The sequence below is a fragment of the Varanus komodoensis genome, unplaced genomic scaffold, assembly GCF_004798865.1.
Source record: "Varanus komodoensis strain SLA01 unplaced genomic scaffold, ASM479886v1 scaffold4, whole genome shotgun sequence".
In the NCBI taxonomy this organism is placed as follows: Eukaryota; Metazoa; Chordata; class Lepidosauria; order Squamata; family Varanidae; genus Varanus; species Varanus komodoensis.
Window position 1 is genome coordinate 42,672,320 of NW_025335941.1, and position 16,309 is coordinate 42,688,628.

General features: G+C 36.9%; 1 protein-coding gene across 16 annotated transcripts in view; it reads right to left on the reverse strand.

The window, feature by feature from the left end:
- The window catches only part of NBEA (neurobeachin), a 450,384-nt gene that overhangs the window by 196,761 nt on the left and 237,314 nt on the right, over positions 1–16,309 (reverse strand). For all 16 annotated transcript variants that reach the window (XR_006415936.1, XR_006415934.1, XR_006415933.1 and 13 more), the window contains one exon: positions 4,304–4,447. Coding sequence is in view for 12 of the 16 variants with exons in the window: in XM_044442661.1 (XP_044298596.1) it covers positions 4,304–4,447 (144 nt within the window). In the remaining 4 variants the exon portion in view is untranslated. The remainder of the gene's footprint in view (positions 1–4,303; positions 4,448–16,309) is intronic.

Consider the following 16,309-nt stretch of genomic DNA (forward strand, 5'->3'; position numbering starts at 1 on the left):
GCATTATGCTGCTACTGCCATCATCACTACCACCATCACCAAATGAAGGCATTATAACTGAGCCGCTTGCATAGGAAAAGAGGATGGTGGGACTTGTAAGCATTCTCCTTTTTTAAAAATGCCAACTAAAACATTTCAGGTGGCAGGACTGAGAAAACTTCTGCCTGAGTCCTTGGAGAATCACTGTTAGAGTAGATGGCACTGAGTCAAATAGGCCAAAGATACGATTCAGTGTAAGGATACTTCACATATTTCCCTATATAGTTTTATAGTTTACTTTGGTAAATTTTTCTGTATTTCCTATAAAATCCACATCCCGGATCTGTTTTTTTACAACTAAATATTGTAAACGTACTTTGCTTATCGAACTTATTAAAGATGTTAATTATTATTTAGTAAATATTCAAACAGAAAGGTTTCTGCTTGAAATATCTTACTGTCTTCACACACTATCAGTAAATTGCATTTCACACAATGAGCACACTTTTATAATGGAAAATATAACTTCAGCACTTGCATGTTAGTACAATTATTATTTAGAAAAATTAATGAAAATCATGTATAAAATGATTTTGAAGACAAACAATATAGAAGAGTTAATAATGATCAATGTACTACAGTTCACTATAGTTGTACACATGTAGATGCTGCTGATTCATAGTTTTAGATATCAAAAATTATTGAGTACTCTCAATGATTTATCAATATGCAACTTGCCTCTTGAAATGAACAGTCTGGGAAGAAATTTAGGAGCTAAAATTGAAACAGAAAATTGCAAAATATTTATAATTACACCATAGGTCAGTGAAATACATAGTTTTCTTTTAAAATTGATCCAGCTTCATTAGCTTACTAGGCTATTGCTGCTGCTAAAATCTTAACTTTATTCATCAGATTTTAAAGACCAATTAAATGTAATAAAATTATCTGTGACTGAACTGTAACTTACAAGTAAATACAAATATTCTTATATACTTTATCTGTACTTCAAAAGTAGCTGAACTATGCACTTTGGAAGTGACCAGAAGCCCATCCTGTTCATTAGCCCTAGAAGTTTGGCCTTTCCTATTCCCTGTGCCAGATGAAAAGTAGCAATTCCAAGGCACCACCAACTGAGTGGAGTTTTGCAGTAGGTTGCCCCAAGTCAATTGCCCCAGAGGACACGGCTTAAGACAGTGTTACTGACAGAAAGAGCATTCATCACATCAAGAAGTGCTGGGTAAGAGAATGGAAGGTAGCAAGTGCTTGGAGAAACGGTAGGTAAAAGTGAGATGGGCATTTCTAGCAATGCAGATGGGAGAAAATGCAGAGAAGAGAAGCAGGAGTGAAGGGCTGTGGGAGGCTGTGTGTTTAGTGGTTGGAATATCAAGATGTTTGCACTGAGGTCTTAGGAACCTTGCTGGTGTGGTGGTGATGGTGGCTGTCCTTGTTACACTGCATGTATATCCCACCTTTTTCCTTTTGTGAGGGACCCAAGTGGCCTACATGTTCCATTTTATCCTCACAATAACATTCCTGTGAGGTAGGTTAGGTGGAAAGTGGGTGACTGGCCCAAAGTCACCCAGTGAGCTTAGTGGCTGAGTGGGGATTAGAAGCCAGATCTCCTGATTCCTCAGTTCAGCACTTGCAGCACCATACCACACACTGACTCTGCAGCAGACCTGGGCTGCTGCTGTTTTAATTGAAATAGGACTGACATTTCAATGTGATACAGCATTGAGGGTATAATTTTAGGTCAAGGCAGCTCTGGTACCTTTAAACTAAAGAATGATCTGTTGGGAAATGAAATCTAATATATGAAAAATCTTTGTTATAAAGACTACCTTATTCTGTATTGCTGTATACATGCAATTTTCATTGAAATGAGGACAAACATATATTTCTTAACAAATATGTGTGTAAATTACCACCAATAGTTGCAATGCATTCCATTTGATGTTTAACCCTAGTACAAATTTCACAAGTGATAAAATTACATAGTTTTTCTGAACTGACGAGTTCTGCATGCAGCTAGCATTTACTGGTTTGAGTACTAGAAATAATTAATTAGTAAATCTTGCAAGGTATACTAGTATTCTGATTCCCTAAACATTTTATCAACATGTTTTACTCCAACTGCATTATGATATAAGTATTTACTGTATTAATTGGTGTGCCTACCTTTCCTCATATTTTGCTGGCTCTAGGCTAGATTTGTCTCTTAATGATATGTCCAGAAATTTTAATGTATTCACTGATGAAGCAATACCTGATTTATTGCTTATGTCTTGAATAGGAAGTTTATTTATAAACCTATTGTGGTATTTTATTTCTTAATATTTCATATTGCTGCCTTTTTATATTTTACTTGTTATCATCATATTTTTTTCTGCAAGATGATGTTGTTTTCCATGTTGGGTGTCCTTATGGAGGGAAAAGCAGGCTACAAGCAAATGATGTTGAAGCAAGTATGTTACAATGCAGGTGATCTGCTAAATGTCTCTGAAGGAAATTCCTTTAGAAGTTTCCTTCCTCTCTGAAGTTTCCTTTAGATTTCTAACAACTGCCAAGTATCTTCAGTTTCCATTCAGCTGTGAACTCAGCTTGAAGACGTAATTTGCTTCTTATTGATTATACCATCCTTTTCTAACCTAGTGCCCTACAGATGTTTTGGACTACAGTTTTCCTTAACCTGGTGTGTTGTGATGTTTAAGAGTGTGGGGCTGGGACTCAGGCGATCCAGGTTCTAGTCCCTCCTCAACCATAGAGCCACTGGGTGACTTTGGGCCAGTCAGAGGCACTTAGCCCAACCTACCTCATGGGGTTGTTGTTGTGGGGATAAGATCAAGAACAGGAGGAGGAGAATGATGTAAGTTCTTTGAGTTCTTTAAAACGGAAAAAGAAAAAGGGAGGATATAAAACTAATAAATATATCTAATAAATAAATAAATAAATAAATAAATAATCAATGGCCATACTGGCCAGGCCAGATGAGACTTCGTTAAAAAAAAAAACAGTTGGAAGGCACAGGACTGGAGAAGACTGGGATATACAATAGCTTCCAATTTAGGTTTTCAGAAGATAATCAGTATGTGGTAAGCACGAATTCAAAAACAAAGGACTTTAAATAGTCTCACTGCAGTGGTTTGATGGACCAATCACATTTTCTGCAATCTGGCATGCTAGAGATTACTTGGACAGTAATATCCAAGAATTGCATTGATTTACATGTAGCAACTGTAATATGCACAGTATTATTAACATGGAAACCAAGGGCATGGTTCTAGGTGCTCACAGAGGCAACACAGATAGATATGGGCATCTGATGATACAAGGAGAAGGAGGAAGTAGAGAATGGACCAGCCAGCTGAAAATGTTTGGTTAGCTACAAATGGTTTTACAGGTAACCTAGTGAGAAACTATCATGCTAGGGAAAGTTGAAGGCAGAAAAAGAAAAGGAAGATCCAATAAGAGATGGAATGAATCCATAAAGGAAGCCACAACCTTGAACTTGGAAGAGATGAATGGGGTTGTTGTGCACAGGACATTTTGGAGGGCTTTCATTCATAGGATCTACATTAGTCAAAGATTATTTGATGCACATAACAACAACAGTGAGTAACAGGAAATCTGATTCCTTTTTATAGCCACATTCCTGTATTCAGATAATAGTTCTAATTACAATTCTTGCAAAATTAAACTTCATGCAAAGCAAGTAATTTATTCATTTATTTATTCATTCATTCAGATTGCATAAAATTGTGGGTGAATATAAATATCTTTTAGATACAATATAAATACCCTTAAAAGGTGCTCCTTTTAGTCAAGTGGACAATATTTTGAAAACAGTTTCAAAAATGAAATATCCACATAAGTTTTTGCTTTAAATATTCTGATTTTAATATTTAAAATGTAAGTGGTCAGGCTGGTTTCCCTCTTCTCTATCATACTGTTGTTGTTTTTTAAGTAAAATCATTTATGTCTATTACTAGCAATATTTCCCTACAACGTGGAGCATTCCTTTTGTGCTAGGTGTCAGTATAATGCAATAGATGGTAAGATGGATTTAAGGCATTCTGATATTATATTCATATACCACCCAAAAGCTGAAGCTTCCTGTGCAGTTTACAGTCTCAGACCAACTGATCTTTTATACAGTGGCTATGAAGATAGATTTGATCAGAACTGTGGATAATTTTGTATAGCATAAAATTTTGCAAATGACAATGAATGCTAATATAAGAGCCAGATGGTATAATTCATAAAAATAGCTTAGTTTTTATCAATTTATTTACATTGCTAATAATAAAAATAAGGTTTTTACCTGCAAGATTGTCAATCTCCTTCTCCTGGAGCAGGCTGACAGCATCATCATCTCCTTCTAGCATAAGCTCTGTCTCAGCATTCTGATTGACTACAGCTTGACTTCGGAAGGTTTTCTTTGACTTTACTACATCTTCTTCAGTGCCTGTAGAAAAGGTTTAAAAAATTAGTAAAAAATCCATTTGACCTCTGGGTCACTCTTAATGTTCAGTACATGTTCTTTAATATGGTAGGAATGAAGTCAATCAATGAGCAAAAATATATCTCAAATCAGGCCTTCAAAAACTTTTTAGGTATAGGAATACATGCTTTTAAAGAACAAAAGGTATTCTAGGGGTATTATGAAAACACAGACATAAACCTCAGATTAGAAGGCTGAGATCTAACCTGCTTTATTACCCTGTCACATTGCTGGCATTTATCCTGTTCCTACAATCTGACAATAAATTTGCAGAAAAAATATACTATAGTAGACACTTATCTGGCAAATGCAGCAATTAACAATTTAGATCAATCTTTCTGAAATCATGTTTGTTTTACAATATTAAACATACATTTATCTTAAAGAAATATATAATTATGCTGCTTTAGTATGACTGAAGCTCTTTAGCTTGGCTGTTCTTTAAATTTATCACTCGGTTGGGTATACCTCAGTATGCCATAACATACTGAGCATTTATCTAAATGAAAGTGTAGGAGACCGAAAGTTGCCCTTCAATCACTGTATCCTTTATGAATTAGAGTTCCATTTATCAAAATTACAGAAGAAGAGGTAATGTCTCATAGGGCTGTCTCATTACAAGGCTTATAAACACTGTCCTTACAAAGAAGTGGTTTAACACCTAACAAATCAAAAATTGATTGGGAATAGAATTTATTTGAGATCATCTATCTTCAGAAGACATGCTGTACTGAGTGCACTTTTTGGCCTCACTACCATTCATCAGCAAATTAACAAGCAAGTTCTGCAGACCACCAGATCTCTTTGGAGTTTATACTACCAAGTATGTTAAAAACAGATCTGTCACAGATGTTCTAATTGCATGTATTTTAGAAATTATCTGAAAATAAAACACAAAAGCTGACAATTTCCAGATTAGCTAGAATTCCATAGGAACAATATAAATATATATTTGGCACTAAGATAATCATAGTGTTAGAAATTCTAACAGGATAAAACATTGTAAGTGTTACTAACATTTTAATAACTTACTATTAAGAGTAAAAAAGAAGGTAATTACAGATTCTTTGGTTTATAATTATTCTCAGCTATTGTGATAAAGATGAACACTGAAACATCAGGAAAAAAAGGAGAGAGAGAGAGAGAGAGAGAGAGAGAGAGAGAGAGAGAGAGAGAGATCTCACACAACTCTAAATATGTATAGTTCTATTGCTAGTACCTTATGAAAGATATTCATACAGATATTCCCCTCTTGCTATCATGGATTTCACTAGTGCTATAAGGCTTTTATGCTTCACAACGTTTTGTAAAATATGGGCTGGTAGCCAAAGTAGTATCAACTTAATAGCATATTCAGTGGGATCTCTGACCCTCCCACATGGCTTATTGCAAACTGTTTTGAAAGTGATCTTAACTACAAAAGCCAGTTGTAGGAAGGTATGTAAGGTATTGTTTGAAGAATGCAAGCCCAGTAGGCATGTGGAGCTAGTTGTATCATTCCTTGGATGCTAGCCATGGGCTGCAAGCCAGACAGGTACCCAGTGTACACAGAAGTGACTGAATTAACACATGCAAGAGTTTTGTTTAGGTTCTGTGTCCCATGAGCCCTCAAAACTGCTTTTTAGATGGGAAACACAGTTTAATCAGGCTGCCTATAACAAGTCAAAAACCTGGAAGGCCATAGGCATCCCATGAAGGGTAGAGGTGGAGGTCTCTGCACTTCTCCTGTCCAGTTTAACACTTAGTCATAGGTTTAAGTGATTTAAGTGAAGTGCTACCAGGACCTGCATATGCTGCTGAGCTTTTCCCTTCCCCTTCCCACTGCCTGTTGACCCCAGAAGAGGTTGTTTTTGCAAGATGGGAGTGGCAATCTGCATGGCACGTCCTGTGCTGGTTGTGAAGGGAGAAGTGAAGAGAGAGGTCAAGTGCTCTCATTTCACTGGCGCAAGCTTCTGACACCAGAGCGGGGCTCCAAGTAACAGATTCTGTCTAGCAGCAACAGGATTTCTCTCTAAGTAGATTACAGAAAAAGGTATTTAGAGGTTGTGTGCAGGGAGAGTGTTTGTAAGTGGGGAAGAAGGCAGAAGGGATGCAGGAGAAGGCTGGGGGAACATCAGGAGCTGTTCCAGTTGGACTTCCAGGAGATGAGAAGGAAGACAGGGCCATTCTACTTGCCCTGCTCAATCCTGCTTTCCATTTTTCTGCAGTGATGTGTTCAAGTCCTTTACTCCAAGTCTCAAGTCTTTACTTTCAAGTCCAAGTTGAGTCTCAAGTCATTGCAAGACATTTTTGAGTCAAGTCTCAAGTCTCTTCTTAAGAGCTAACTCTAACAGAAATAAGGGAGCTGGCATGTGTAGGGGTGGGGAGTTGTTCATTCCTCCCTGAAAATGCATGGGAACAAAGCAGAAGCAGCAGGCAGGAGAAGTGCTATTGCACTTCCTGCCAAGAATAGCACAGTGAGCCAAGAAGAACTGAAGCCTTCTCCCTACATTGCAACCCCCTGCCCCTGCCCTCGTGTCCCTCACTCCCACTGCCTCCCTATGCCAAAAAGAAGAGCTGAAGTCTTGCCTTGCCTCCCCCCATCACAACCCCTTCCCTGCCCCCACCGCCTTGAAACTCCCTCCTCACTGAGTCAAGTCTGAGTTGAGTTGCTAACGTGAGGTGAGTTGAACCTGGGAGCTAGTCACTTGGCAGGAGTCCCCGATGCTGGTTTTCTGTGTCCATCCCCTTTTCCTTGTGTGTTCTGTATTTTCAGATTGTAAGCCTGTGGACAAAACCCGTACAGTGTTGGGGATTGGGGGAAGGGAAGGCTTCAGTTCTTCTTTTTGTTAGGAGAGAGGTGGTGGGAGGGAAGGAGGGACAAGGGGGTTGGGTGGGGGGAGGGAGAGACTCCAGGAGAGACTTGAGACTTAATTCACAAAATTTTGCAATGACTTGAGACTTGACTTGGATTTGAAGGTAAAGACTTGAGACTGGACTCAAGACTTGTAATAAAGGACTTGAACGTATCATTGGTATTTTAGGAATTGAGTGTAAGCCACTTTGGGAACATTTTTGTGGCCGAGGAAAGCAATAAAAGCGCTATAATGAACGAACAAACAAACGAATGAATCTGAAAAATGAGCTGTGCCTCTCAAAAAGTTATATCATGGATGACATGGAATAATTAAGCAATCCTATGAATTCAAAACCTTTTTATTTAATCGCTATTTTAAAAATTAGTATTTTAATCGTTCTGAACAGTTGCTTTGATTTTGACCTTAATGTAAATTTTTATTGTATTATATTATTTATATATGTGGTTTTATTGTATTTCGATTTTAAGGATTGTGAGCTGTCTTGAGATGCAAGGCATAAGGGACAGCATAGAAAAGTTTTAAATAAATAAATATAGAAATGTTATATTTCTAATTATACCAATTTAAAATATTGCAAGGGAACATTTTTGTACAGGTTTAGTAAAAAAAAAAACCCCTCCCATTACTTCCAGGATTCTATAACCAGCATGGCTATTTTTGTTGCAACAAACTAATATGGCTACTTATCTGTGTGTTGATATAATAAATACAATCACTCTTTAACCAGTCTTCTTTTAAGTAGGAAGATGCACCAAAAATGAGCCAAATGGTAACCAGTTAGACTTTTTAAAGTATTCAGCATTAGTATTAAAAAAGAAACCAGCTTTGAGTTTGATGCCTTATGATTTCTTCCCAAAGTTTTATAATGTTATTATAACATAATATATAGAAATGTTATTGAAGTTACTGAAATTTACTTCTAGGCTGCTGGTGTCATCTTGATCCATGTTCAGTAAAGTACTTAAACATATGCATTTAAATGTGCCTGATACCCTATATGTATATGACTCAGTGTGCCCCTGGCTATATTACAGTGGTGATGGCATTCTTCAGTGAATTATTTACTTATATACTATCCAACAGCCAAAGCTATTTCAGCTATAAGCCAAGCAATTAATCAAACAGGGATTTGTCTAAGTCTTTTTTTTAGAAGCCAGACCCTCTGATACTTGTAAGAAAAAGGAGAAAAGTACACTAAAATTGATTTTTACTTTGTCTTTGGTATAGCTAAATGATTGCAGATGCAGGTTCATTGTATTTTATTCTAGCCTGAAAATTTTGACTTGTATACCTATATTTAGGACCTTATGTGAAGACACTGAAGTTTCCTGTTTGAAATCTGAGCTGGACAGAAATTCACAAATCACTTTCTCTGCTGTAGTCACAAAGAAGTCTATTGGTCTAGTGCTAGACTTTCTATAAAATAAAGAGGTTGTCATTGAAGACTAACATGAAACCCATCAAAAAGAGGTATCACTAGATGACCTATTGCTTACAGAAACAGGATTTTTATCCTCTCAAAAAGTCTCTCTTTTTAAAAATGTTAGTTCATACTCTAAATTGTTACAATGTTTTTCTAAGCCCAGTTTGTAGTGGTTATGAGTGTGGAACTGGGACTCAGGCAACCTGGGTTCTGGTGTCTGCTCAGTCACGGAGCCAATGGACAACAAAGCCCATGCATTGCCTTTAAATTAAATACTGACCTTGGGGCAAGAGGAATTACATAACCAGTAATTATTTTGATATGAGCCATAATCTCCTCTCACAACTTTTGGAGTTTTAGACAAGACCTAATGCACAGAGATTGTGCTCCACCCAGGGTCCCTTTCAAGGCAAGGCTGAGTAACCCTGATGTAAATAGCACTGCCAGTTAAGTGACAGACACCAGTTACCAAAGAATGTCCAGGTGGTTTCTGTTATGCTTGACCAGGAAAATCTGAAGAGCACAGTATAGGACCTACTATTAGGATACTATTTTGGGCTTAACGAAAATATGAAAAAGGAGTTGAGGGCAGTTTCTCATGTATGAGAAAAAAGGGCTACCACTTTCAATTTACTCCAGCATTTGAATTAATGCATGTCTATGCATTTATCTATTTGTATCAATTATTTTCAGGCCATTTACTGAGTAGAGAGTGTGAATGCTTCACTGATGTTAGGGCACTATAGTATGCAAATTTATTAAGAAAAAAGGTTGAGCAGGCCCAGACAGCAAGTCTAAATCGGCATAGGATTGTACATTAAAAGTTTGTTTCTCCTCTAAGAAACCCATGTTCATATGCACTTGTGCACATATGTGTGTGTGTGCATGCATGCGAGTGCGCGCGCGCGCACACACACACACACACTCTCTCTCTCTCTCTAATCAATAAATGATCCGAAAGTAAGCCTATTAGCAGATAGGCCAATGTACATATATTCATTATTCCAAATTTCAGATAGGTCAAAGAACTGCAACACGGATGCAGTGGAATAAGGAATACTCTCATTAAAAAGAATAACCTCTCTCTCTCTCTTTCATAAAACATACATGCACGAAAGAAAACAAGCAAGAATCCTGAAACATAAAGACAGAAAGGCTTTTGAATACAGCATGTCAATATTTATTGTGGCAACAGCCATATTTTCCTGTCAAATTTCATTTAAACTTGTAAATTCTCATTTGGATTCTTCAGGTCACAGCTGGTACTAGGTATGCAAGCTAAACTTCAAAGATAACCTGCTGTGTCCATGCTTACAAGAAGTCAGTTCAAGGCTACTTGAATAAATGTGTACTCATAACATGGCTTATTTCAGACATGGGTAGTCTCTGGAAGAGTAAAACCAAAAAACAAAAGCAAAAAACCCTCCAAATCCAAACCAAATACATAACTCAGTTCAAACAAACCACTCAACATCATCACTCATTAACATCCATACAATTTTTAAGGTCACTAATTTCATTTTAAAGATAGAGTAGAAATAAAAGTAAAGTTTGCTTAGAAGCTGTGATACAAGCCAAGGGAGAGTTCTGCTTCTTTCAGAGTTCATTCCACAGCTTACTTCAGTGAATTATAGATAAGGCAATTTATGCAGAGAGTTCTCTTTCATCTTTGAAGAGGACTGGCAGAATGGAAAGTTAACTCATTTTAGTGTTACCTAAATGTACTGACAGGAAATTCTAATGTTTCCAAACATCTGGAAATCAGCTTCATGGGATGGTGATTTCTTTTCTTAAAGAATGCCTTTTCATATACCGTCTTTTACAGCTTTATGTGGCTCCTAAAAGAGTGTCTTGACATAACTAAAGTCTGTCTGCTTCCACAATAAAATGCTGCATTTAATTTAAAAAAATCTTTTACAGAATAAAGATGTTTTTATGAAGTTCAACTCTCCTGGACACTTATATGATGTTGCTTCTTTCTGAAAATAACTAAGCCTATGTTATGTTTAAGGCTAAAGTCTTAAATCCTTGTTTTAGTTAATGTTACTAATGATCTAACACCCAAGAGATAACATATTATCTGAAAAGCATTTACCCTGTTCCTAAGCAGAGTTATTGTTCTTGTGGAAAATCATGAATATTTTAATATTGTAAGGTAAATGCAAAATGAATTCAGCTGGGACCAATTAAAAGGATGCAACCATTTGATAGCAATGTGCTGGCAGGCTTAAATGAGGCCAGCAGGCACCTGGGCCCAGGACCCCCCCACTCCCACCAGAATCAGGGCATGGCAGAGGAGCTGATGGTCTGTTTGTTGCTCAGCACCACAGTACCAGCCTGATCATTGTCTAAGTGGATTGCAGATTATCAGCCCAGGTAAGTCCTTGGTCTGGTGAATTAACAGTCCTATCAGACTTGGCTCATCATTTGAGTGACTTGTCAGCCAGAGTAGTTGCTTTTCAAATTCCTGAGAACTGCCTTCAGTTCAGGTGACCCATTTCCATTCAGAGTAGATGAGGCTAGGCAGGCAAATACATTGATCTCTTCCTATACTGATGGAGAGGTCAGGTTGAGGGATCCCAGTCCTGAATCTGAACTATAGCTATACAGCAAGATTTCTGGATAGTGGGAAAAGGAAAAAGTAACCTCCTCCCAACGTATACCTGTATAGTGAATATGCAGAAGTTATTTTAACCTTATGGCACAGAGTGCCTCTACCCTAAACCACACTCCAGGATATGTTAGCTGGTGGAAACATGAGCAGATGAATTCCTCTTCTCCCCTGCCCCTCTCTCTATTGTGGCACCTCAACATTTTGTATCACGCAGAAACAGGCATTTCTTAAACTATTCTTTTCTGTTCAATTTAGAAACACTCATACTTCTGCAAGCTGGGAAATGGCCCAGGTAGGTAGAAACCACTTATTTACTTCTGGGTGAATTTGTTTTATTTCCAAACTGTTAGGCATTCAGCCACCCAAATTTGCTCTTAGAAGGAATAATACCATAACATTTTAAGGCTAGGTTTGTTTGTTTCTAGTGTACAAAGCCCTAAGAAACTGGGAACGAGGATACTTGACAGATTACCTTCTATCTTATGAATCTCTGATTGAACAACCATGCTTTTTCTTGTTATTAAGCATTTATTGGGGTTCTATTCCTTTTATCTTGTATTGTTCACTGTTCTGGAATTTATTTAGATGTGGACTGGTGTATATATATCTGCTGATCAGTACAAAGACCTGTCTTGTTTGGGATTCTGTTCCCACAGCAGCCACTCAGCTGCCCATGCGAAGTCCAGAAAGGAAGTCATGATCACAATAGCACCCTCTGGCTTCTCTTCCCCAGAAATTGATATTGAGAAACATACGGCTTTTGATAATGGAATAATGTAAAGTCATCATGACTAGCAGCCACTGACAGCCTTATCCTTCATTAAGTTTTCTAATTCCCCCTTTAGAGTCATTCAAACTGGCAGCCACCAGTATAACTTATGCTACTAAAAGCCACAGTTTAAGTTGGGCAAGAATCGCTAACCCCTTGATCTGTATAGCAACTTTGCTACTTAATAGTGAAAATGTTCAAGAACATGCCTTGGAAGTTTTCAGAAATCTCATTTGGCACCCTGTTTAAATGAGCTCTGAAAAAAAAATCAGATTTATATAGCATTCATAGCTGATGAACCATACAGACTTCAGTACATCTCTTATCTCTTTGAATTTGAAAAAATTTGAACATTTTGAAAAAAGAACCCCAAAGAAAACAAGGGAGCATCAAAGGGAGAAAAGTTAGCATTTTCTCCCTTGAAAATGAAATGCATTTATTTAAAGTGCATTTAAATAGGAAGGATTTATTATTCTGCACTTCAAATTGATTCATACTGTATATTTTAAAAAAAAAATATGACCCCAGCCTATCTTTGATTTAGAATATAAAATAAAACTGAAAATTAATTTTGTTGGTTGTGTTCTAAATCTGCCCATAAATAATTTAGTCCAGTAATTTTAAGAAGAATTTAATACTTTGACTATTTTCCTATAAAGATGCTAATTCTTTATTATATTCATTCTCAGAGGTGAGGTACTTAAAGAAATTCTGTACTGTAATGACTTCAACCAGAGCAATGACATCTGACCTTATAAGCTGCATTTGTCAATAAAAATCTCATGTGTGGTATATCCAGATAATTTGCCCCATATTGTACATATCTTTCATTAGTTAACATCATGTCTTAAGTTGCAGACATTCACTAAATATAGCATAGCTGAGTAAATAAGCAGGTGATCAAGTGATCATTTGTGAATTAACGCCCTTATATTACAAAATATTGTGAATGAGAAAATAATAATGAGAAGCAAAACTATATTATTAATAATTATTCTTGGAAACAGTTTACAAAGAACAGTTATAACAGAGTTATTTTCCCAAATAAAACAAATAGCTAGCACTTGGTAGAAAAGGACATCAAGGACACTTGTGAGAAAGAATTGGATCAATATTAACGTGATTTTCATTTCATGCTTCCCCAACTCCAGTAAGCTGACAATATACTCTGATTATGTGAACTGCCTGTGAGTAACACAGAAAAGGTTATTAGAGCAAGAGGTGGAAATGGAATGCACTTTTTATATTGACAGGTTTGCTAATAGAGTGTACTGACTTTCAAAGCCATGCTATGTGTTTTCACAGTTTGATTTTCATAGTGCTCCCTTTCCACTTTCAAATACTAGTCTAAAATTAAATGTTAAAGGAATGGTATTTATGTTTACATCAATAGGGGAAACGTCTTTAAAAAGCTAAAATATGCAACTGAGTTTGTAATGTGACCTTAGCAAATGAGATTGCATCCTAGATGTGTGATAATACAGTAACTTTGGTAAATAAAATTGTTGAGATGTTAAAACATAAATATGGTAAAACTCATTTTAAGATCACGCATAACTCTTACATATGGGATCCCTGTGCCCACTTGTTTGATCAATATACAACAAGCAAAACTATTTCATATTCTGTGCTTTTACATCTTGCACATTCCACACCTTTACATTTTCTGCACTTTTGCACCTCTTATATTTGGTAAGAGGCCTTGCCAAAATATTTTTTTTCCTCTAGCAATTGCATTGTGGACATTTTTGGTTCCTAATACAGCTTCTTTGAAAATAAAGAAATGGTAGAAGGAACCTGGAAAATCGCTGGTAAGTCCAGGGAAACAAGGCAGTTCCATGCAGGGTGTAGTCTGAGCCACCAGTAGTACAATCCAATACATATTTATTTGTTTGATGATTTTAACTCTCAAATAAGTATGTATAGCAGCTATCCCCAACCCAGTGACCTCCAAATGTGCTAGACTTCAGCTCACAGCCAGGATGCGACCTGGAGTGTGGACAGTTGATGAACGCAGACGAATAGGATTAGAACTGAAAACCAGTAAGTTTCTGATTCTGAATTTAAACTGGCAGCCCCAAGTTGAACTGAGTATATGTGATTTTGCCTGCAAAGTAGGTAGCAAACTCAAACTAGTAGAAAAATATACTTCAATCTCTGCCTTTCTGGTTGACCAATAATTACCAGATTATTCACAACACAGAAATGCTGCACCGGATTGTACTTTATGGACATCAAGACAGCAAAACCTTTTCCTGTTCTGGAAGCTAGATGCCTTGGTAGAGGACTCAATGAATTCAATTCTTCTGCTCTTTGCTCTCTCTTTCTTATAACTAGAATGCTTGTATACTCCAGCTATCAGAACAGGAGGCACAACTTTGAAAGAATGAAAAAGAAAATGTCCAAATGTAAAGAGCCTTCAAAGTAATGAAATATTATTTAAAAAGCAGAAAAGACAGCCAATATGGGAAACTTTAATCAGGTGCCCGTGACACTTGCACAAGAGCATTCTTCACAGAAATCCCAACAGTAAATTGACCTTTTGGGACACATTTTCAGTTTGCATTTGTTGCATTTTCCGACACCCACAGTATTTTGTTTAGAAAGTGTGATATCCTCAGAAGAGAAGCACAACCTCAAAGGAAGATACATTGTTTGGACACAGAAAATTAGTAACAAATGTGTGTGTATTTCACAATATGACTATGTAAGTGAAATGCATTTCTGACAACAGTGATTTGGGGTCAAAATGGGGATATGCTGATAATTCAACCTAACCCAGCAGAAAATGAAACACTGGGAAGCCAATGCTCTTTAAGTAAAGCAGAATCGTTTGCATGCCTATTATACATTGCTTCCTCTGAGATCATCACGTTTTAACAGAGGAGAGTTATTTGATGACATCTGGAAGCCCTTTACCACTGCATACACATTTTAAAAGAGCTTGTCACTGTAATATCTAGATTAGTATCTACACAATCTCTGCCCATGAAACGGATGCTGCTCCTTAAAAGTTTCAGAAATATATTGTCATCTTGTACAGAAGTAAAAGCTCAACATAAAATGAAAAAAGAACACTATGTTATGGTCTTTATTATCTTTGCCCTCTTCTTTGTAGATGTGTTACATTCAAATACAATTTTTTACATTTTTATTTTCAAATGTAACTTTTTCCACAAGAAAAGTATATCCTTCATTAAGAAGCGACTCTATAGTAAACACACAAATACAGATGGGAAAGTTTAGGCATTTTAAGAGGACTGATTATCAAAGCAGTCAATGTTTTCCCTCCTTTATCTTGTAATGTTCTTGTCTAAACATTCATAATTCAAGTTGCAAGTCACAAAACTAAAAAGGCATAAGCAACTGATAAGCTGAAATTGAGAAAACTGCAACATTCCATATATGTGCAATGGAAATCCATGTACCCAGCAATTATTTATTTTAGGAAAAGGAACATGTATGGATGGATTTATGCCTATTTACATCCCACCTTTCTCCCCTTGTGGGAAACCCAAGGTGGCTTATGTGATCGTTCCTTCCATTTTATCCATTTAAGCTTGAGTCATTAAATTTTATAGCCAAATGGCTAATTTCAGCTTGTTGTAAGCCGTCCTGAGACGTTGTCGTAAAGGACGGCATATAAATGTTTTAAATAAATAAATAAAAGTATATAAAAGTAATTCCAATTGCCATCCAAAGCACATGCAAACAGTTCTGCAATCTTATTTGATTCCCTGCACCCATACATACAAATCTCATCAGTCTTACAGTTCATGGGACACTCTGCTCTGCATGCTACTAGTATTATGAGGAACAGGACTTTCTCTGTGTGACATCACATCATAAAAGGCTTAGGTGTTACCCAATTTTCATGCTCTGTCATCACCACTGAGATAATTCTTCAAGGCCATGTTTTTGATATCACACATGTAAAAAATATAGATATGTTCTTGATGGCTCCACAACTAGGAAGTGACAGTGTGGTGCAGTGCTTAAGAGAGTGGGGCTGGGACTCAGGTAATCTGTGTTTTAGTCCCCACTCAGCCATGGAGCCAGCTGGGTGACACTGGACCACTCACTGACTCTCAGCCCAACCTACCGCACAGGGTTGCTGTTGTGGAGATAATACTGCTAGCAACAGCAGGAAAATGATGTAAGC